Here is a 22,397-nt window from a genome sequence, read left to right on the forward strand (position 1 = left end):
GGGAGATTGATGGAAGATGATTTTCAAAGCTTCACTGGCACAGGATACATTTGAGGGCTGTTCAGGACTTTCAAACTGCTACATGTAAACTTAGCAGAGGGCAGTAATCAAAGGCAAAGGACATGAGATCGAGAAATTTCCCCAGTGGAGACTGCATGGAGACAGCCTATTGGAAGCTATATCAATGTGTGGCTGTTATACTTACAAGTTGCCATAAAATACAACTACTGCTATAAAAAAGAGTAACAATAAAATGAAATCGTGAGGTAGGCCTGATTCTGACTTTGAACATGAGACACCAGCATTTTCTGTATGTCATACAAAATACTTGCAGAAAGCTGTGTAAGAAAAAAAAGACATAGTTAATACTACACACACTTTTTTTTACTGTCTTAATTTTCCTTCTTCACTCAGCCACACTAAGTCACTTCATACTAGAAATAAATTTTCTACTCTGTTTTTACAATGTCCAGAGAATTTAAACTCCAGGGTAATATGAATGCAGAATTCCTATTCTTAAAAAACACTTTCCTTTTTCCCTGCTCCCTATTTTATTTTCAATTTGAAAACTGAAAATACTGCATTGAAACAAGTCTTGTTAGAGTAACATGGGTCCTCACAGCAAGAGGTTGAGCCGGGGTCACCTTCTCACAGCTATTGATCAACAAGTGTGTTGTCTGTCAGCGGACATTTGGGTCTTAACATGAAGGACAGCAATGTTTTGCTGTGGTTCAATGCCAACAGGTTCATAGGCAATAGCAGCAATAGCAGAGCAGTGGAGGTTAGAATTTTGCATGCACCCAACATATACAACTGATAACCAAAATTAAAATATCATGTGATCAGAAATATCCCAAGAGCTACAAACCAATTAAATTTCCTGCTTTAACATGTGAGGAACTAAGATTCAGAACCATGAAGCACGTGGAGACAGAGACTCAGCTCTCTTCTGCCTTTCTCCTTCATCTAGCCCTATACTAATTTTACCTTGCTGCTCCATGAAGATTTAGCTACAAAAGCTTAGGACTTGATTATGTTTTTATTATGAAACAAGGAGGTGAAAGTAGCCAATCAGTTTCCGATTTCCAAAATGTTTTGTGTCTGCTCAAGTGAGACAGCAATCATAACAGTGTTGGCATTTTTGCTGGGATCTAAAGAGCTTGTTGGTGCTGTTCCCAATTTCTTTTCCTTGACCACCAGTTCTTTACTGTCACTATGACAACAGAAGCCTGTAACACAGCTGCAAGGGAAGAGGAAGGGGGAGCATGCTCCAGCTGAAAGGGGTGAAGTGACTCATCCGGTAGGGAGCAAGGGAAAAAATGATGTTCAGTAGGGAAAGAGGATAAAATAGAAAGCCACAGTGTCTCTTCTTTCTCTGAGACTCCTCTATTATAGGACAGGATGCTCAACAAAAATACTTGTCATCACTGTAATTTGAAATAAAACAAAAAGCAAGGAAACGAAAGTCAGAGATAATGTCCCTAATTCCCTCTCCACTTACTACACATACTGTCACCTGAATACAGAACCTACTTTAATCAAATTACTTTCAGACTTATGGGCATGTAACAGGAAGGGATTCCATTTGAGACACCAATTGTAGCACAAAGGAATAAGAAAAGCTGAAGGTCAAAGAACTACCACAGGAAGTGAAGAAAATGACCAGAGTCAACATGCCTCATTAAACATGCACCTGTTGGTGAATTCTTACTCCGCTTAAACATGCATCTCTCCTCTGGGATCCAGCCCAGATTTCTCTTTATTTAAAAATGAAAACTGAAAGGCATAAACTAGGTGTATTGGATCTGCATGGCCACGATTTTGGTGGTGGCGGTGGGCTACAGAAGTGGCTTTCATGAGAAGCTGCCAGAAGCTTCCTCAGTGTCCAGCAGAGCCAATACCAAAGATGGACATGGAGCCATTCTGATATCAGTCAGGAATGGTGGTAATGCCCCTGTGATAAACCAGTTAAGAAGAAATTAAAACAAAGAAGTTGTTGCACAGGTGTAATTGGGGTCAAAGAAGAGCAGGATGAGAATATGTGGGCAGAACAGCTCTGCAGACACCAAGTTGGGTGCAGAAGGAGTGGGAAGAGGTGCTCCAGGCACCAGAGCTGGAATTCCCGTGCAGCCCATGGGGGACCTGTGGAGAGAGGGGCCCTGCTCCCATGCTGGAGCAGCCTGTCCTTGAAGGATTGCACGCTGTGGAAGAGAGACCCACGCTACAGCAGTCTGAGGGAAGCTGCTGCCCATGGGATGGACTCATGTTGCAGCAGTTCCGAGAGCTGTTACTTGTGAGATGGATTCACGCTGGAGAAGTCTGTGAACTCCGTATCTCTAATTCAAGCCTGTTTTGCCTGTGACAGTATGTGGTGAGTGATTTCTCCCAGTCTTTATCTGAACCCATGAAACCTTTGTTAAACTTTCTCTCCCCTGTCAGTTGCAGAAGGGAATGAGTGAGTGAATGGCTTTGGTGGGTGTCTGGCATTCAGACATCATCAACTCACTACATTAGGATTAGGGGTACGTTGCTTTCTGCACCACAGCAACATATAGTAATGAAAGCTTATTTCAAAGGTAAATTTTGGTATTGAAATACTTAAGGTTTTTTTAGAAGCATATAGAAACTAATACAGCATCTAAACATTTCCTTTATTTACAAAATAGTTACAAAAATATAAATCAAGGATCTTTAATAAACCATTAACATGCAGCCATGGCAAAAGTAAAGTATTACCAGTGTATCACATCACCATGTATTCTTTCTTCCTTAATAAATTTTCATCATTTACACCCTTTCGTAGCACCACACATACATTTCAGCTGAATATTTGGGGCAAGATTCTTTGACATATGGCTTTCAAAGCCATCTTCCAGAGGGTTTTTGGGAGTTTGGGGTGTGGAGGGAGGGGATTTATTTTGTTGCACTGTATATTTTCATGAGGTCTACCAACTTAATGTCAGAAACTACCACAAGAAATACTCATGTATTTCTTGTAAGAAATACTGAAGACTCAGTGACATTAAAAACTCATAATTTGTACCATGCGTTCTGCAACAGTCCCATATGCTTGTGAAGATATTGGCATTTAGAAGATGTAAATAGTTACAGACAGTGGTAGTTAGAAATGACTGGTTTCTACATTGTATATAAACCTAAATTAGTGAGTCATATTACAGCTTCAATTCATAGCCCAGTCCTTTGTTTAAAACCCTCAGTGGACAGCAGTGAATTTCTAGGTAAATTCTGAACTCGCTTTCAGAAGGTTCAGACTTGTTTGCTATGAAATCAAGAGAAGTGATTATTCCATTCTAGCTGGCTGCTTGACAGACCACAGAATTTGTGTGTAACGCTGCTCCAGAACACCAGTATTGTGGAGACATTTTCCTATGTGTCTGCCCAAGCTACACCTTAAATGCTTATAATTTGTATCACATTCAGTACACTAGAAATATTTCCAAGAAGATGGCATCACACTAGGCAGCTTTTGCAATGCAAGTACATCAGCAAGCATCTTCTTTGAAGAATATACCTAATTCCTTAAAATTAAGATGATAAAAGTTACACACATAACTAGAATTCTTGACAACTCTTATATCAGGTGTCACTTCAAAAAGGAAATCTTCTCCTGTTCAGATAGAAAAGGAATCAAAAATTTTCCAAAGCAGTATTAGAGAATAGGTTTAGGTCTTTCTTAGCTTTTAATATAATTCCAGTAATGCAATCAACCCATAACAATGTCAGTGTACATACAAACATTACTGGATCTAGACTTTTGTTTTTCCTAAAAGTTAAGCCAGATTTAACAAAGAACTAAATACTTTATCTGAACTCTGAAAATAAAAATGGTTATTTAATCTTATTCAATTTCAGAAAGAAAACTGGTGATTTTACCTATTAAGGAATGTCATTGCATTTATCAACAAATACAAGGTCTTCCGAGGGGATATTAAAGGAAAAGACATCTGAAGTACAGAATTCTTCAGCTATAGCTGTCCTACATCTCTATTTGTTTGTGGCATCTTTCACCATAACTGATTCCAAAATGTCAAGTGCACTTTAGCTGAAGAAGAAACAGGCTGTAGAGAAGAAACTTCCTTAACCTCACAGACAACTCTCCTTCCAAGTTATTGAATAATCTCTAAACACCATAACATTTTGTAAAAGCCTACAGTAACAGCCTCAACAGAAGAGTCATTGCTGCTACAGCTTGCTTTCTGATGACATACACATGAGAATTCCTGAAGCTGCCGATGGTTCAGAAAAATCTGCCATTCACAAACTGGAGCAATTGATTTCTGCAAGGACAAAGCTAAACTACAGAATGTTATCACCTATAATTTTATCATGCAAAGATATATTGTTTTAATACTAAACACTGATATCCAAACTGGCAGAGAATAAAAAACAAAACACTCAAAATTAACTAGGAGAATTCATCAATTAAAATTAAAAAAAAAATAAAAATACTTAGCCTAACCAGTACAAATACAAAAGAGCTTAAACTACCATATAATCACTGCTACTTCCTTGCAGAATTATTGAAACCAATTTTTTAAAGTAGCAACTCTTTCACAAATAAATTTTCAACCTGCAAGTCCATTCCACCCTTACCAGAAAAGGAAAGACACATGCTAACAAATCTAACAACAGAAGGAAAGAGAAGCAAACCTCAAAGTGTGATAAAAGTAGCTGAAAGCAGAACAGTAAAACTTATTTTTTCAGCAAGTTGTAAAAAAATCTAGACATCTGTGTAACAGTCTCATTCACTTATTTATGCTATGATTTGAAATCTGATTTGGAGCATCTGTGTAGCAAAACACTGGTTATTATACTAAGAGCTGTACTGTAGCATCTTTCATTATTCAGGCATAACTAGTGAAGAAATGAATTATATAGGATTTTTGTTGATAAGAATCCCTTAATAGGCTTGTTTTTCTATTAAGAAAATGAACAAAACTGGAAAGAATTTACTGGTTTTAGTTTGCAAATGCAGAATCCTTACTCTGAAACTTCCACAATTCCCTCAATTAGTCTTGTTATAAGCCTTGGATATTCTCACAGAAGTTGCTAGTACACTCTGGACAGTCAGTGCAGGAGCAGCTGACAGAAGGCACTATAAGACAACTCCTGATTTGCAGGAGGATTTTTCATAGCTTTTTCTCTCAGATAAAAGATTCAGAAAAGCAACTGTAAGTGTTCTTAAACTCCTTTGTTTTCAAGAGAAGTTCAGTTTATTTCATGTTGAGTTATTTCCTGAATTCTTCTATGTAAAATAAGTAACACTGAGTATTGTTAAACATTTTGATTTACAGTTAAGAAGCCCTACACAAACAATATTTATTGTAATATTACTGAGGTAACTGTACACATGAATGAGCCGATGAGGAATTAAAGCAAAAGTTTTAAATTAGTTGTTTCTTGTAACTTTTGTCTACTGTCACACCTTCTGATTAATTTGTAAACATATCTAAGACATTAATATAGTATTAGTTTATTCAAGGGTAAAGAAACACAAATACTACATGCAGCAGTGGAATTATATTATTAAAAAGATGCTGTGAAAAGGGTGATACCTAAGAGCTATAAATGTGACTTGAGGACTGAAGTAAGTCTCTTAGAGCAATGCACAAGTGAACCCATTTGACCAAAAAGATTGATGATGACTTGATTACTGTGCTTCTTTATGGTAAGAAAATACCGCTTAATGAAGGCTCTTCATTTCAGTGGAGGAAAGCAGAAAAAGTAATTTTAATTTTTTTTTTTTTTATTAAATAGAGACCAATTAACTGTTAGCCCTATGAAGCAGTGGAGCACCTCTGCCATTTTTGAAATGTGAATAGATTTTTTTTTTGTTTGGTTTGGTTTCTTCTAAATGCAAAGTGCCAAGTTCATTGTGGGGTAAGATCTCTTTAACAGGTACAGAAGATTATGTTAAATGGTCTGATGATACCTCTGGTTTCAAGGCTACAAAAAGATTCATTATGTTGGATGTTTCACATCTGGTGCTACCTATCAGCAAAAAGTTTGGTGCTGACCTTAGTTGCTTAAAACATATTGCTCCCTCGGTGTGCTGAGTCTATCAGTTCTGTGATGTATCACATTCCCAACCACTTGCACAAGAATGTAAGTAGTCAACATATGATTCATAAAAGCATCTCCTTAAAAACAAACATAAGCTTAAGCACCATTAAGTCTTCCTGAAATGGCTGCCTTTAAGTGAATCAAGATACTACTGACATGTAAAAAGATTACCTGAATTTTCTTCTCCCCTTTTGTTCAGAAGCTATTCTGGACATCATTAATTTCATCCTGACAGCATCAACCATAATGGAACTAGCAGTTTAAACAACAATAATAATAATGGAAAAACCCAAACATATTTTAGAGCCAAGAAGAAATTATTTTATTTTATAATTTTAATTAACTTCAACTTTTAAACCATTTCTCAAAAAGAGTTGATGTTGAAATATGTATTTTAGTAACTGAATGTTTCAGTCTTCCACAGACTAGTTTGCCATAATGAAATGTTAGTCATGGCACATCTACTCCTCTTGACAATCTTGTTGTATTAATCCATATATACTCATATTTGTTTTTTTTTTGAGAGGATACAGCAAATCACAGTGATGTATAACTGAAAAATTTAAATCCTAAAATAGAGTCATATTATTTTCATGAGACAAGTTTGATAAACAGTGAAATTAATTTTTAAGTCAGATTTCTTTTTGTTGAATTTCCACATCATTAATTCCCATTAGTTCTGGGCTAGAAAAGGATAGCACAGGAATCTTTTCTTACCCAGTACATAAACAACATGCTCACATTTTAAGGAAACACAGTGGAAGATTACCTGTTGCCATACAAAATAAATCCTACAGATAATATCAGGATTAAACAATGCATACATTAAATCTCAATTTCACCTTATGGACCTGGTCCTTTGGGAATACCTGGGACAATTCTAAACATAACAGATTTATTTTATATATATAAAATACTCATACATATAGGCATCCATGCACCCTCTTTTTTTTCAGTGTCAAAGGTTCTCATTAGAGCTTTCTTTGCTCCTTCAAAAAAGATCTAAATAAGGGATATACAACTAAATCTAGGTGAGAAGACTAAGTAATCCATGCTATGATTGCTTAAGATGTTCCTTTTATTTTTTATGAACACTGCCTGAAATCACAGACTTCATCCTGCAATAGATTTTATGTGTATGCTTAAATGACATGCACAACTAAAGTGAACCATGTCCCCTTATGCTTGCAATTTTCCAATTCTGCAATCCTTATTTAGACAAAATAAATAAGGGTCTAAACTGCAACAAGAAAGATGTAGCATTAAAAGGTAGTGAAACACCAGAGCAAGTAAAAAAGAGAATGTAAGAAAATCTCCCTATAAGGAAGTTAAAAAAAAAAAAAAAAGCAAATACCTGGTAAGAATAACATCTATAGTCAAACCCACCTTGCAAGAGGAGACACAGATTAAAAACCTTCACTTCAAACTTTTTTTTTCTTAATTCTGTGACAAAGTGCAAAGCCAAATAACAAACCAATCCAAAGGTCTCCCAGAATTCTAGATCCTTTGTTAACTGCTTAAAAAGTGGCTAAAACCCAAAACTTACTCTTCCTGAACAATGAAACTGGGATCAACTAACAGCATTCTCCATCCAGCAGTACATACTGTAACTAAGCAACATCAGAACTCTACTTACTGCTATCATGGTTGAGCACATATGTTTTGAAATAGTAAAGGAAAATATTAAATATAAATAATGAGCAAATAAAGCCATTGTTCAATACTTCATCCACTGTAAAACCAGGCAGATATTTACGACTCTAAAAAGAGACAACATAACTCAATCCTAAATTCTGTTCTGCTTAACTGCTTTGCAATGTATCTAACATCTAATTATGTATAATAATGTATCATTGCAACATCTAATATGCACCATACATAATCTGATTTATTCATAGATTTTAAACAGCAGCTGAATAAATCTGCCACATAAGTTTCATGCTAATGCCTTAATAAGAATATATCTCTGTTGCAGCAGTGTTCAGCATGTATGCTAGTGTTTTATTTAGAAGCAACTTAAGCCGCTGTATTAAAACTGAATTTACCTACACAGCATTAGGAGATTTCATTTAGTCTTATCAGCAAAACAATGAAGTGGAAGAAGCATTCCTCTAATATCTGAAAGAAAAGTACATTAAATAAGAAACAGAAATTATATGGCATGGAAGGAAAGAAAAGATGGTTCAAGATCAGCATAAGCAGCTTGAATCTGACATGCCAGGAAAGAGAAACCCAGTGCACTGTCCAAAGATTCTGCATCTAAACAAAGTTACAGGTAACCTAGAAACAGCTTCTCGATTCCAAACATGAATCCTGTCTAACTGAGAAGAGCACAACTTAGAAGCTCTAAAATAGAACATATTTCCATTCATAATCCAAGAACTATCATGATCTACTCTTATGCTACTCTGATAAAGTTACTTCTTTGTCACTTAAAAATGGTCTTTAAGCCACTGCAGACCAAGAAAGAATATTCTTGATGTGCCCTCAGTCATGCTGTATTTTGCTTCAGTCCCTTGAGCTACTTTTGTAGCTTTACTTGTATTCAGATTCTGACTGGAGCTCTGAACAGACTGTGGACCAAATTTCCAAGCTCAAAATTTACCCCTGTGCATACTGTTTGCGAAGACAAGCAGAATCTGCCTTTCTATATCTGCAAGTTACATCTCAGGTTTTCCTTACATTTAAGGCAATCTCCAGGGTGAAACTGATACTGTAGCTTAATAACTGCTGCTAATCAGATGTTTTACTTCAGCTGCCTTACCTGGCAGCTAGTTCTTCTTTGCTACAGAACGTCCCTAGTGGCCAATGACAGTGATACACAATTTTGGACAAACATAAATCCACAGGAACACAGCAATTGAAAAAACTAAATTAATTTGTCCTGTCTAACCTTAGGACTTCTTTCTAAAGACAGCCAGAATGAACCAAATTCTGGCAATGTCATTCAGAAAACCATGTATTTAAGTGAGATCAAATTAGAATCCACTTTATAGATTCTGTGCTTCTTCTCTTGTATCCTTTGACTACATCAAATAGTGTTTCTGAATTATGTGGTCACAATTTCTCATCAGAAAGCCTTTTGATATTGGATTGATACTCCCCCCTACCAACTCCAATGATTAATACTTGTTCTGAGAGAGGCAAATTTGAAAGGTTGTTAATTCTTTACCTAATTCCTCAGAACATAAAGGGTAGACTTAGTAATATAGTTTTATCTAACATTTGTCCTTAAAAAATAGTATGACTGTTAGCAGGCATAATGTGGATATACATGTCACTTGAGTGGGAGGAGCTAAAGACTTTATCCTCAGTCAGGTTCTACATAACTTCAGTGAGATCTGTGGCACAGCATGGCTATCACCAAATGCTGAATCTAGTCTAGAAACCCCAAATGATGGAAATGAACCCATAGGGATGTCCATCCTCATTTTGCTTATGTTGCAAAACAGTGACACCCACTGGCAGCAACTACTACTTTATTGTAGCAGCCTGAATCTACTTGATAAGAGCTGCTAAGAAGTTTCCCTTCTGAAAAATACATCACAGTAACAACCATACAAACTTACCTGTTGAGTCAGCACTACTGCCGGAGTTTTCAGAAATAGCCTTACTAAGAGCATCTGGAGTAACTGCAACATAACCCTCTGGAGGAAGATCCACTGTGTAAATTCTTCTTGGAGACATAACTGTATCATCATTACCTACAAAACAGAAAATCCAAAGTATCTGGCTCAATATTGCTCTCACTACAGATTTTCTAAAATATTTTCCCAACTACAGCAGTAAGCGATCTTGAAAATCTTTACAGAGGGTCAGGTGTGGAACACTGAAATTACCCTATGACCAACAGAACTGGGCCAAATTTCATAGCATCTACAAATAAACAAATATTCTATGGGTTAGTTCTTTACACCAAAAACATTTTTTTTTCTATTGTATGCAGCAAATCTTCTCCCTTATCTTCAGAAGAAGCTTCCACTTACAGTGATATTTTAAGAGAGACTCTAAGTATTTTTTGCCCCATTCAGCACGAGCAGACACTATTTCTTTAAGAACTGCTTCATAAAAGATGGATGGATGGAAGGATGGAAGGATGGAAGGATGGATGGATGGAAGGATGGATGGATGGATACATGCTTATTAGAAAGTGACAGAAGCAACAGAAAAAGCATCACAAAACTGTGGTTTGCCCATTTGCACAGTGCTTAATCACAACCTATGCTTCTTTGAAGGGTGCAAAGATAAAGGAAGTTTGAAAGTCACACTTGACTAAGCCTCAGCAGTGCCTGCCCCAGAGGACTCACCTCCTCATCCTGCTCTACTTCTTTCTGGGGCAGGAGGGGAAGTCCCAGCTTTCCAACTATTTCATTGCATAAGAAACTATTTGTGGTGATGGCAGCAGTCTATGTTTTGTATGATTTCTTTCCCCTTTGAAAGGTATTTAAAAGTACCTGGAAGAGCAGCAGTAGAAACCTTATTTGTTCACCAGACAAGAAGTGACATCTCTGCTTCATTCACACGAAACCACAGTATTTCTGCACAGAGCAGTAGCAACAGAGATCAACCACAGTGAGAAAAAAGCCCTCCCAGAAGGCCAGGATTTCAGGGTGTCTCCAGATGTTGCCATGTAGTCTTATTGTGAAGTCTTTTTAATTTTGGATTGCTGGGTTTTTTGGTTGTGTTTGTTGTTGTTTTGTTGGGTTTTTTAACAGTGAGCCAGCTCCATAAGTCAGACACGGAACTAGCCTTCCCTTCTTGGGGGCAATGTGTCCCATTAAAACACATAGAGAACTGTTAAAATGATATACAATAAAAATACTTCTGGCAGGTGGAGACAATCAACCTCCCTACACCATAGACTTGCTAGAAGATCCCAGTGATTCAAGTCGATCACTGAGGTGCAGCCATGTGCAACTGTGGTTGGACTAATCCCTTAATTTTTAAAATGGGGTTGCATCTGATAGATCCCTAATGAAAATTACTTCTGTATTTCTAATACAGAATTTAACTATGCACTGACATTTCGCAGATAGACTACTTCAAACACAATAAAGTACATTTCCGAACATTCAAAGTACTCTGAAAACACCACCATTGTTTTCATCATGAGGGAATAAATTTGCTTTGAAAATACAATTGACTAATACTGTCTTTTTCTTGAATGCTCCAGAAAGTTTCCAGTACTGATGATACTTACTTTGAAGGATAATGAAGATAAATAAATAAATAATACAGAAAGATGAAGAGCATGCAACTTGGAAAAATCCATTAGAAATTAACATGAGATAACTCTTCAGCAGATCCTTTCCATGTAGATGATGCCAAATCATTGAACTGGCAGTACTTGCATTGACTTTTTTTTCCCCCATCAAGGTTGATTAATGCTAAGTTCTAATTAGTGTCAGTTCAAAATTATAAGGATGTATAAATGTTTAAGTTATTCTCTTCTGAAGGATTTCAAGTTTGACCTTTTTTCCATTTTTATTTAGGTTTTGTAAAACAAAGATGAACAGGAAAACATTAAACTTGATATACATATGTCTTGAAAAATTCCAATCTTTTAATGCTATAAGCAGTAACTATATTGGGATAATAACCTCTCAAACAATATAGTTACACATAACAGAATTTGAGGGATCATCTGTAACACACAGAAGAACACACTACAAGGAAGAACAGTTACAATTCCTTTGATGGAAATGAATGATGACTCAAGACTATATTTTTTAATTTTACCTCTTTAAATGTGAGTCTCCAAATTACATATTTATTCACACCAGATGCATCTTTAAGAAGTTTCCAAGCTCATAAATCAAGAATTAGTCTTTGCAAATCCTGTGCAAGTGTGTCAAACCAAACTGCTACCATATCTACATCTGAATTTTTCCAGCCTGTGGCCAGAGTCTCCTTGAGCCAAGAAGAGATGGGCTGGTAGTAAAGTCAACCACTGCTGCAAAGAAAATGGCTGAGCTGGTAAAACTATGACATAAAGAGGGTTTTTTGATTAACATAAGTAATCAGATACTAGAGATATTAAAGAATGCTCTCCTTTTACTACTTAAAAGTAATGAACCCCATTTCTGAAGTTTTATTTTATGGAAAAAAAAATCCCCAGCAGCTAAAGATCATTTACAATGCCCCAAAGAGAGAAAATGTTTGTCTTTAAGGCAAACCAAGAATACAGAAGAAATGTTTTGAAACTGTCCTCTATTCACGTTCCCCACACAGAGATCCATGGCATGTAACTCAGCTTTGTGGACTGAGCTGAATGAGGAAGGCAGTGTTGAGGGAACTCACCCTTGGAGCAGGGCAAAGCATCTATACCATGCCATTCCCAACATTACATCTCCAGCCATGTCAGTTGCTTGGCCAGCTACATTATCTCTTGCTATCATACTACAAGCAAGTATAAGATCTTTTTAGAAGGAGATGAAGGTAAAGCTTCCAGCCATACAGAATTGTCAGTTTCTCAGTCAGTCAGTCATCATCTCAGGTAGCCACTGTATTTTGTTAAGTTTATTTTACAGCATCTTTAATCTATCACCTACTTGTAGCTCAGAATGGTGGTACATAACACTAGCATGGTTTCCAGACTGCCTGAACACAAAGCATGCTTAGGCACACCTCAGACACAAACATGGCCATAGCACACATTCATATAGTCTTAGTTCTTTTCTTGCTGTAAGACTAAATCCTGGTCAGAGACAGAATCACTTCCAGATTCTCACTCACTCTCCCCTCAGCAGGCTGAAGCTGCAGTGGCTTACAATGGGGCAAACAGGACTAAGAGAGCTCACAGGTCAACAGCAAAGAGATCACAACTACAAGAATCCTTCCTTGCTGGCTCTTTTAACTCCCACTCCTACTTTCTCTCACTGCAGGTTATACCCAGTTCCTTCAGCGAGACAGGGAGAAGTACAAAGAGATGGTAGGATCAATGTTTAAAGTTTTTGCTGCCCCCTCCTTTTCCCCCACAGGGGTTTTCCATGGGCTGCCATCCTTCAGGAATATATACTCAACAACAGAGAACCTTCTCCTCCTCTGACCCTAGGGATTCTGCTGTTGCCACTCCTTACAGCTACCTCTTGTCTCGGGCTTGTTACCTTGTTTCTTAAAGAAGTTTCTCCTAGGGTACCCCTGCCTCAGCTGTGGGCTCAGCTGTGCCCTGTGGTGGGTGGGCTGGAACTGGCTGCGTCCAGCACAGGGAATCCCCAGCCTCCTCTCACAGAAGTCCCACTGCCAGTGACTGGCACCAGCACCCTGTACAGTTTTGCAATCAGACAAAAACTCTCCCGGGAGTGCTTCTCTGCAACTCAGAAAGCTTTGATAACTCACACAAGTTAAGTTCCCGTAGGGCAGAACTCATAAGATCAAACAGAGAACCCAAGTCAAGGTAGAAAATCCTGCAGCTCCCCCACCAAACAACTGTAAATTAGCCCAATCTTAACAGGATTGTGATCTTTTCTACAAAATTACCCCTTGCAAACACTCAGCTATCACTTTCCCAAACAGATGGAAAGAGCTCATCCCCAAAAATAAGTCTTTATAGAAAAGCACAGTGTGCTTCTCTTCCTGGTTCTGGCCAGGACAGTTAATTATTTTTTACAGCAGCCAGGTGCAATAGTCACAGCCACTGAGGAGGCTGAGCCCACCGGAGTACTTGATCCAGGAGTTCTGGGCTGCCCCACGCTGTGCCCAAAGGACATGGCCAAGACATCAGTGTTACTCAGTACCACCTTACATCACTTGAAGGCTGGGGAAAAGGGAGTCTTGCTTCCAAGAAGAAAGGTGCTCCTTTCCAGTCATAGGGAAAATATCAGGCAGAGGAGCTGTCTGTCATTGTTTTTCAGAGTCCTCGGCTTGGTGAACATTTTGCATGTAAATCATCCTCTCTTTGTACATTATTGTTATTAGCATTGCTGCTGTTACTGTTTGTTTCGTATCTCATTGCTGCTTCCAGTAAACTTCTGTTTTTGACCTATGATCTATCTCTGCCTTTTGTTTCCCAGTGGAGAAGGGAGCATTTGGTGGTTTTCTTTTTAGTGGGAGTACTAAATTTGAGAGTAATTCCTAAACCATCATACACAGGAAATGAGGAATTGATGCTGAATCAAATACAAGGTCTGAGTAGTTCAGTGTGGTACCCTCTGCAAAAGCCATTATTGGTAGTAGGCATTTTCTGTGCAGTGTTACAGTAGATGTGACCAGGACAAAAAATAAGGCTTGAATGAGGTCCATTAATTCCCTTAGAAAAATTGTATTCAAGTATGTTTTTACTTATTATGTAAGCTAGAATATGACTCTGTTATAGCTATTCCTCATTTTTTATTGTATACAAGTGAGACTATGACCCCAAAACTCTGACAATTCCGAAGGAACATACACACCTCATTATCTGTACACAATAACTTTCCCTTCATTGACTAGCAAGACAAGCATCTATAAAGACAGGAGACAAATCTTGGGCAAGAGTTGTCTCCTTCAAAAACCTTCATAAGCTAAAGTGTACCAAAGGTGATATCAGTGGCTACCTGTACACACCTTGAGTGTCCTCCTGAACTGTGGTACTGGAAAATATTTTTCCTGTTGATGAATGTGAAGACATCAAAATGTCCTTCAACAGCATGAACGAATTCAGTGAACCTAAATACCACCCATTCCCCAATGTATACTCATTTTTGTTCATAATACCCAAGTTCCTGGACATCAAGCTATTTCAGTCTGCCATGATAAGGTACATTAAGGTAACCCTAGGGACATGAGGTGTTACATTATGTACAAACAACCTTGGTTCCCAGGTTGACTTAGCACAGGCTTGTCTTCCAGTGTCACACACACTAAAGTGCTTTCTACAAAGAAAAAGGCTTTTAGTCTTCTGTACAATTGGAAAGTACAGTGCTTTTCCTTGGAGGGTGGAATTCCTACTGTGTGACTGCAATCTTCAACAGGGTTCTCTCCCCCAACACTGGGGGAGTCACACTAGGTGGGAAACAAAAAAAACCAAAGAACAGACTCTACCACTCACTACAGACTACCTCATTATCCTTTATTGGAATAAACAAGGGCAGTCACTCCAGCCACTTCTTGGCAGAAGATACATATTCCTTCCAAAGATTTTCCATATTTTTCTAAAAACAAAACAAAAAAGCCTTCTGAATGACTTTTGGATACCCAGTTATCTCAAATACACTGTTATTACTGTCTTATATTTTATTAGCACCAATACATGTAACAGAATGCTGAAGAAGTTTTTTCTTCTGCAAAGTTCCAAATTTTTAAATTTTACAGTTCTGAAGATGTCTGCTATTCTTTATGGAAGGACAAATTTCCTTCTTTGCCAAGTAAAATGTCAGAGTTTAAAGTTCTATTCTAAATTGCACAATTACATACATTTAAACCAAAAAGTGATAAAAGAAGAAAGTCATAATTAAAGAGATACATGTTATCCATCTGGCTCAGAAAATCCTTAAGCAGCAACTGTTAGAGAACATTGTGAGGAAGCAGTACAATACGCTTATTTCATTCCAATCCTCTTTTTTTATAATACTAATGGTGACAACATATTGGTGCAGAAAACAGTACTGAATTTTTTGATTGACCTTAATTTCTGATACTTTATTCAGTTATGTTTACAGAAAAACAAGTCCACTATCCTTTGATATTCAAGCAAAGCATGTTTACACTTAATTCCCAGGGCATTATTTTTTAGAATCCTAGCCATATTACAGAAGACTGCTCCCAGTTCTTAGGGTGTATACCACTTGTGCCTGGCAGCATGTGGAAACTCAAGCCAGTTCATTACAACTTCCCTTCTGCCACTTCACATTCCCAAAAGTTCATCAGTTCACTGAAAAGAGAAAGTGTAGATTACAGAGGGTACTAGATTAGAGCACTGAAGGAAGAAAACAAAATGAGAAAATCCTCAGAAGTACCTCCTCATCATAGCGTTTTCCTTCAACTTGTTGGAAAACAAAAACTTCGAAAGGAAATTGAGGTCAATAAAGACATCTTAGAAGGCTCAAACTTGGGATAGGAAATTCCTAAAAAAACAAGGAACAAGAGAGCTCATGTTTATTTCCCTCTGTACCTCCCACAAATACACTAACTTAAGATTTAGTTTATTTTTTAGACATGTAGAAAGGCTGTATTATAGCTTATTTTATTGGAGACAGCACCTGCCATTACAACTCAGCTTCAGTTTCACTACATTAGGAGTGGCAAACACTCTCTGTCACAGAGAAAAATTTGATTAAGTACAAATTCTTCTTATTCTTATTCTTACTCATGGTCTGGAGAAGATGTTTTTGCTTTTTACCTGTGAACCATTAAAATATCTACATTTCCTTGGAAAAAGTAATGAAAACTAAGCATAAACCAACATGAGAGTGAAGTACAGAAAAACCAGTGATGTGGAAAGCAAGAAACAGAACACTTTTCAGAAGCAAATCTGACTACAGGCAGATGGCAGAATTGAAATTTTGCTGTTTTCTGGAAGTTGAATATAGGAGGAATGATGAAACAAACTATACAGCTAAATGGTATATGTGTCCCATATATGCCCTGGTATATGACTATATGCAGTATTTTGATTAGATGTTTAAGATTTCTAGCTGTACAAACAGGAACACAAGGCTATCTTAATGTTATGCTGGTACCCAGCTCAATTACTTCTCCTGCTGCAGAACTTATTTGTTTAACGCACTTTTCAAAGCCAAATATATCCCTGTTAATCAATCCTTTAAAAAAAAAAATAAATGCAACAACATTGAATCTAAAAGGCCATGTCTAGATTGCAATTACTTAATTATCCTCACTGATGAAGTGATCATGTCATTACTGGAATGTACCTGAAACAAGACCAGAAAATAAATAGATGTGCTCATAAGAGTAAAAGGAAACAAAATTAAAGGTTTTAAAGCTTTTTTCCCCTCTAAACTCACATTTTCTATTCCACAACTAGAAGTTATTGGTAACAGTCCATTCTCATTTGTGTAAAAAACAATGCAAAGCACAATAGATTATGGAAAAGTATTTGCTCGTAACATAGTTCAGTACCAAGCTCACATTATAAACATTTCCACTTTTCAAAACATTGTTAGAGGGCAGAGTTGATAGGAAACACAAGTAGAAAGTAAGCTTATGCAACAGCAGAAAATATAGGATTTGACTCTATATAACTATAATTTTGACAATAGCAGCTTAAGTGATAAACTCCCCAGTGTAAATTGGAGCAGCAGTGGTGTCTCACACAACCTGTTTTGTCATCAATGCATTGAAAGTTATTTCAAACAAGGAGTCAAGGCAGACAGTGAGAATGCTAACACAAAATTATTATGCTGCAGTTCAATTCAATTTAGTTCTACCAGCTATCCTCTAGGTGAAACAAGGCTATTATATCAAGTTCTTAAACGAGCCATTTATCCATTTCCTTTACCAAGATAGAGTTCTTGCAGCTGACTAGTTTAGGTTTAGAGCTTGTTAACACTTAGAGCTAAAGTTGGCATTTTCTACTCTACGTAGGCAACTGCTACACACTGTTAGATGAACTACCTGTTGAATTGTTCTGGGGTCTCACAGAGGCCAGCAGCTCTCCCCATGACAGCTAAGTTGCTTGAAATAAGCAAGTGGAAGAGAAGAATGAGTTAACATATATACATAAGAACACTGGAAAAGGAAAGAATCTGCCAACCAGCAGCAAACAACCCCTCCAAAACCCACAGAAACATTGCTAGAGGAACCGGAGACCTGTCACAAACAGAAGTGATAGATATTATACATGCAGCCCACTCAGTATGAGCAGAGAGAATGGAGATTTTTGTTTGTTTGTGGGATTTGGATTGGTTGGGTTTTTAAGGATGGGTTTTAGAATTTTTTTCCCCTCTCCCCTAAACCCCAGATTTCTACATTTCCCTAAAGCATGTAGTTATACTGGCCTGTAAAACTGGCTGGGCACCATTTTTACCACAGCCACCAGGGGCTGGTATCTTCAGACTAATATTCTGCTCCTTGACACATCTGTCCCATTTGCACAGCATAATAGCACTGTAATATACCATGTAATGGGAGAATTTTTAAACCCTTGAGAAAAGACTGTAAGAGTGTGAGACAACACTTTATTGTATAATAATTATAACCTCTATTGCTTTTTAGCTTATTCACAATAGAAAGCTTTTCAAAGTAATTAACTAAAGCAAAGCCAAACTGTTTAACAAGTCTCTAAAGTTGTTTATTACATTGAGTACTGCTAGAATTTAATTTCGCAACCATAAGTGCTTAATCAATTTGATCAACTAAACAGCAGGGCAGTTCATACATATTTTTAGACATGTTCTGTCTTCTAGGCATTTCTGCCACTAGCTTAAGTTTTCTTTAGTAAAATGGCTATAGGAAGACAGGATTAGTGTGAGGAAGGACACAAGTCCTAGTGTCCTAGTGATGATTTAAATGCAATACACTGTCAGCATCAATAACTTCAGTGGAACAAATAAGGAGAACACAAAATAATCACATAGCTGTACTGAATTTTGACATGAATTCCTCATATAGGATAACAATGCTGGGATATGTCACATTTCATAAGACATTCACATTTTTAGGAGTAAATTGTGTTTCGTCCATTTATATAGCATAAAATAGATTCCAGCTTCTCAGGAAAACTAAAACCTATTCCTAGCAACAGCTTAGTAACATTCCTCACTATTCCTCATATAAATAAATGAAGGAGAATAAAAGTTTAAGTAAGTTGCCTCCACAAGATCCAAAACTCTGATTAGGCTCTCTGCGTTTCAAATTCCTTTTTCAGAATTAGGGAAAAAGCAAAAATCAAAAGTGGCACAGCATACTTTATCACTGATAAACTGAGTACTATGTATTTCACTTGAATACAATTATCCTTCTTCAGCAACTCTGAAATTTCCATTTTTATAAGAAAGACACTAGATACTCATCAGTAAATCCCATGTCTTATAAAAGGTAGTTATAATTCTGACCAAGAAAAAGGTCAGAGACTAAGGAGGCCATTTCCTTGTACAAGGAAAGGCTGAGAGAGCTGGCCTCTTCAGCCTCAAGGAGAGATGACTGAGAGGGGACCTTATCAACATGTCTAAGTACCTAAAGCATGGGCTACCAAGTAAACATTTCCAGGATCTTCTTGGTGGTACCAAGCAATAGGACAAGAGGCAATGGGCAGAAACAGCTGCACAGGAAGGTCCAGTTGAAGATGAGGAAGAGCTTTACTGTGTGGGTGACTGGGCAATGGAACTGATTTCCCAGAGAGGCTCTGAAATCCTGTGCCATGTGCTCTAGGATGACCCTGCTTGAGTAGGGAGGTTGGACCAGTTGACTCACTGTGATCCCTTCCAACCTGACCCATTCCGTAACTCTGAGAAGCAAATCCCTAGTTAGAAGCATGCATGTCACTTTTGAATATATACTACAAAGGTAGTAGAAATAATTACTGAGGTTTTAAAATATCAGCAAAAAAGCAAAGAAATCACAGAACTGCAGACCTCACAAGGAATGTTTTTCATTATAGTAATCTTTGTTGCAAGTAGATCTGGCCCTAACAAAGGTCAAAAACTAACAAAATCAATTAACAGGACAGAATTTAGCCAAAGCCCATAACCAATGCGAGCAATTTATATTTTAAAATGCCCAGTCTTTTGCCAGGTACTTTTTTCTTTTGGTGATACAAGTTTTAAAGCATTTTTAATACAGCATTTGGAAGCATATTCACAAAATATCCTTTGTTTAGGGAAAATGTTCTCTTATTTTAGGAGCTTTAACCTCTCCATTTGCTCTTTTAATGCTTTGCCTGCCATAAGAATCAGGTTCATTATGTGTGTGTAACTTTTAAATGGTTTAAGGTAATAAAGATGGTAATCTAGACCCTCTTTAATTTTATGCTGAAGTAGGAAAAATATTTTATTATATCTTTTGAAATTAAGAACTATACCTCTTGGAATGGATGAATCAAATTCCTCAAGGGGAGAAATATTTAGCAAATCTTTTCTAATTGTCCTGAGGAATAAGAATCCCTACTTTAGTTACATTCACTTTCTCACTAAGCATATTGGTACAAAAGGGGAAAAAAATCTGATTTAGAACAACTATAATCCAAAAGGAAGGTATATCTTAGTATCTATGCCCTAGAACTGAAATTCCGCACAAAGGCAAGTGCTTTGTTCTGGTTTGGGTTTGTCATTTGTTTGTTTGGCTGTTTTTTTTGGTTGGCTTTTTCTTGGGGGGACAGGTTTGGAAGGGTTGGGGTTTTTTATATATGTGTGTTTTTTGTTTTGGTTGGTTTATCTTTTAAAAATACAAAATTTCTCTTTTCAAGTAAAAAGATATGACTACTCTTCTTCTTTGGGGTCCAGAAGAAGAATGATACCTCCATGTTTCCTCCCTCCCAATTTTTTTCAGGAAGGAATTTTACCATTCATAAGGGCTAGTTACAAAGGACAGTGTCCTTCAGAATTTGCTTTCCACCTCCAGTTATCCTGGGTCTTATTGTGAGCTTCAGTTCCAGAATTATGAGAGGATCTTTACGGGATAACCCTTGCTGATACTAAATTGTTAATTATCCAAAATTAAATGAGAACCAACCATTAACATAGGTCCTGAAGCTCCATCTTCTTAAGCATCTGAACTTCAACCTGGTCTCAAAAAAGGCATCTAAATGCAAATATTTACAGGATATAAAAGTATGATCTTAAAAGACTGCATCTGGAAGGACAATAGACATGCCAATAAAATTTAAAGGCAATGCTGCAAACTGCATTCCAATAAAGATCAGAATCTCACAGGGGGAAGGTGGTGGTGGTTAAGCTCAGACAAATTGGTAATGGTATTTTCACAATCTGAGAATAACTGTTAAAGACAAATATGACATTATGATGAGTTTTATAGTAAAATCTGTTATTTAATGCTAGAAAATACTTAATACTGAGTTTATTTTTAAAGAAATCCTCAACTTTTTATTGATGCTGAATCATTTTTAGTAGTATTCTGTAGGACTGAAATAATTACTTTCAAACTAGGAAAGAGTTAGTATCTACAAAAGAAAATCCCTCGTTTTCCATTGTTGCTTTCAATTAGCCATCTTTGACTACTGCTACTTAAATCATCAGCTGTCTTGCAGTTATGCCCATAATCTTTGGTCTGGAAGTAAGAAGTCACTTAAAACAGTTTATGCTCAAAAAATTCAATCAATGCTTTTATGTATTTCCTTCATCAAGGCCACAGAGTTTATAGCTCAAACCTTCTACCTATCTATAAACATGTACTTTCAGTGTCCAATGTTATAAAATCACATGCAAATGCAAGAGCTTGTTAAATTTAAATAAAATTACAACCAGAAAAGAATGGTTGTGTTTGGTTTCCCAGATGGGCAATTGATTTTTTTTCCTATGAGTTTATCACTTCAAGGCTTCTTTTTTTTTTAAGTACTTATATGTTGAACTTGAATCAAAGCAGAACCTTTTCTGTACTACTGTGGCATTTCCATGCCGCCAACAGAAAACAAATCCAGTTTGCTAGTTTGCTGTTAATTTCAAAAACAGCCTTGTTGCTCTGCTGTGAAAATCCTAAATATAAACCTGTTCTTTTTACTCCATGTTTCCTATCCCATAAGCTGTATTTTCCCTGTATTAGAATTCTGAATAAAAAGATTTTCTTTCATTACCTTGAAGAATATTGCATTAGGAATCAGGTATAAACAAATCAGAGGAGTTATAAATCACAAGGTCAAATAAATTCTACCCACCACCTCCCATTTCAGTGGGAGTTTTCCCAGGCCTTAATTTATAAGGAACGGTATATATTCACTACAAATGAGGATAGTTTTGGCTTAAGAAAGTACTCCATAGATGTGTATAATTAGCACACCTTTATCATAGAGCAAATAAATACCCTGTTACCTATTTTGAAAGGACATTAGTTCCCAATGCTATCACATATCATTGTACAGAGTAAGTTTAATGCTTTATCAACCTTTTGAAAACATGCCCTTCATTACTAACTACATAAAAAGTACCAGAAGTACTAATCTTGAAAACCAAATTGAGTATAAAACATATAGAACTACAGAAGTTGAAATTTCCATGCAGCCTTCTATTACAGCAATGGCATGCTGGTTTCAGCTGGGGTAGAGTTAATTTTCCCAGTGGCTGGTACAGAACTGTGTTCTGGATCTGTGCTGAACAAAGGGTTGATAACAGAGAGATGTTTTTGTTATTGCTGAGCAGGGCTTGCACAGAGCCATGGCTCTTTCTACTTTTTGTACTTCCATGCTGGAGAAGAAGTTGCCGGTG

The 22,397-nt window shown here is 36.9% G+C and overlaps 1 protein-coding gene and 1 long non-coding RNA gene across 5 annotated transcripts in view; both read right to left on the minus strand.

The window, feature by feature from the left end:
* Positions 1 to 22,397, minus strand: part of ERICH1 (glutamate rich 1) — a 66,823-nt gene that overhangs the window by 27,201 nt on the left and 17,225 nt on the right. For 3 of the 4 annotated variants that reach the window (XR_015282812.1, XM_086875971.1, XM_086875970.1), the window contains exon 3: positions 9,654 to 9,788. The exons of the other annotated variant lie outside the window; for it this stretch is intronic. Coding sequence is in view for 2 of the 3 variants with exons in the window: in XM_086875971.1 (XP_086732097.1) it covers positions 9,654 to 9,788 (135 nt within the window). In the remaining variant the exon portion in view is untranslated. The remainder of the gene's footprint in view (positions 1 to 9,653; positions 9,789 to 22,397) is intronic. 4 annotated transcript variants of the gene reach the window in all.
* On the minus strand, positions 15,113 to 16,127 carry LOC147654657 (uncharacterized). Its single transcript, XR_015282813.1, has 2 exons — positions 16,020 to 16,127; positions 15,113 to 15,934 (listed from the first exon to the last, which is right to left on the minus strand). It is a non-coding gene; the product is annotated as an uncharacterized LOC147654657 (long non-coding RNA).

This window comes from Cyanistes caeruleus, chromosome 2 (assembly GCF_971803275.1).
Source record: "Cyanistes caeruleus chromosome 2, bCyaCae1.hap1.1, whole genome shotgun sequence".
NCBI lineage: Eukaryota > Metazoa > Chordata > Aves > Passeriformes > Paridae > Cyanistes > Cyanistes caeruleus.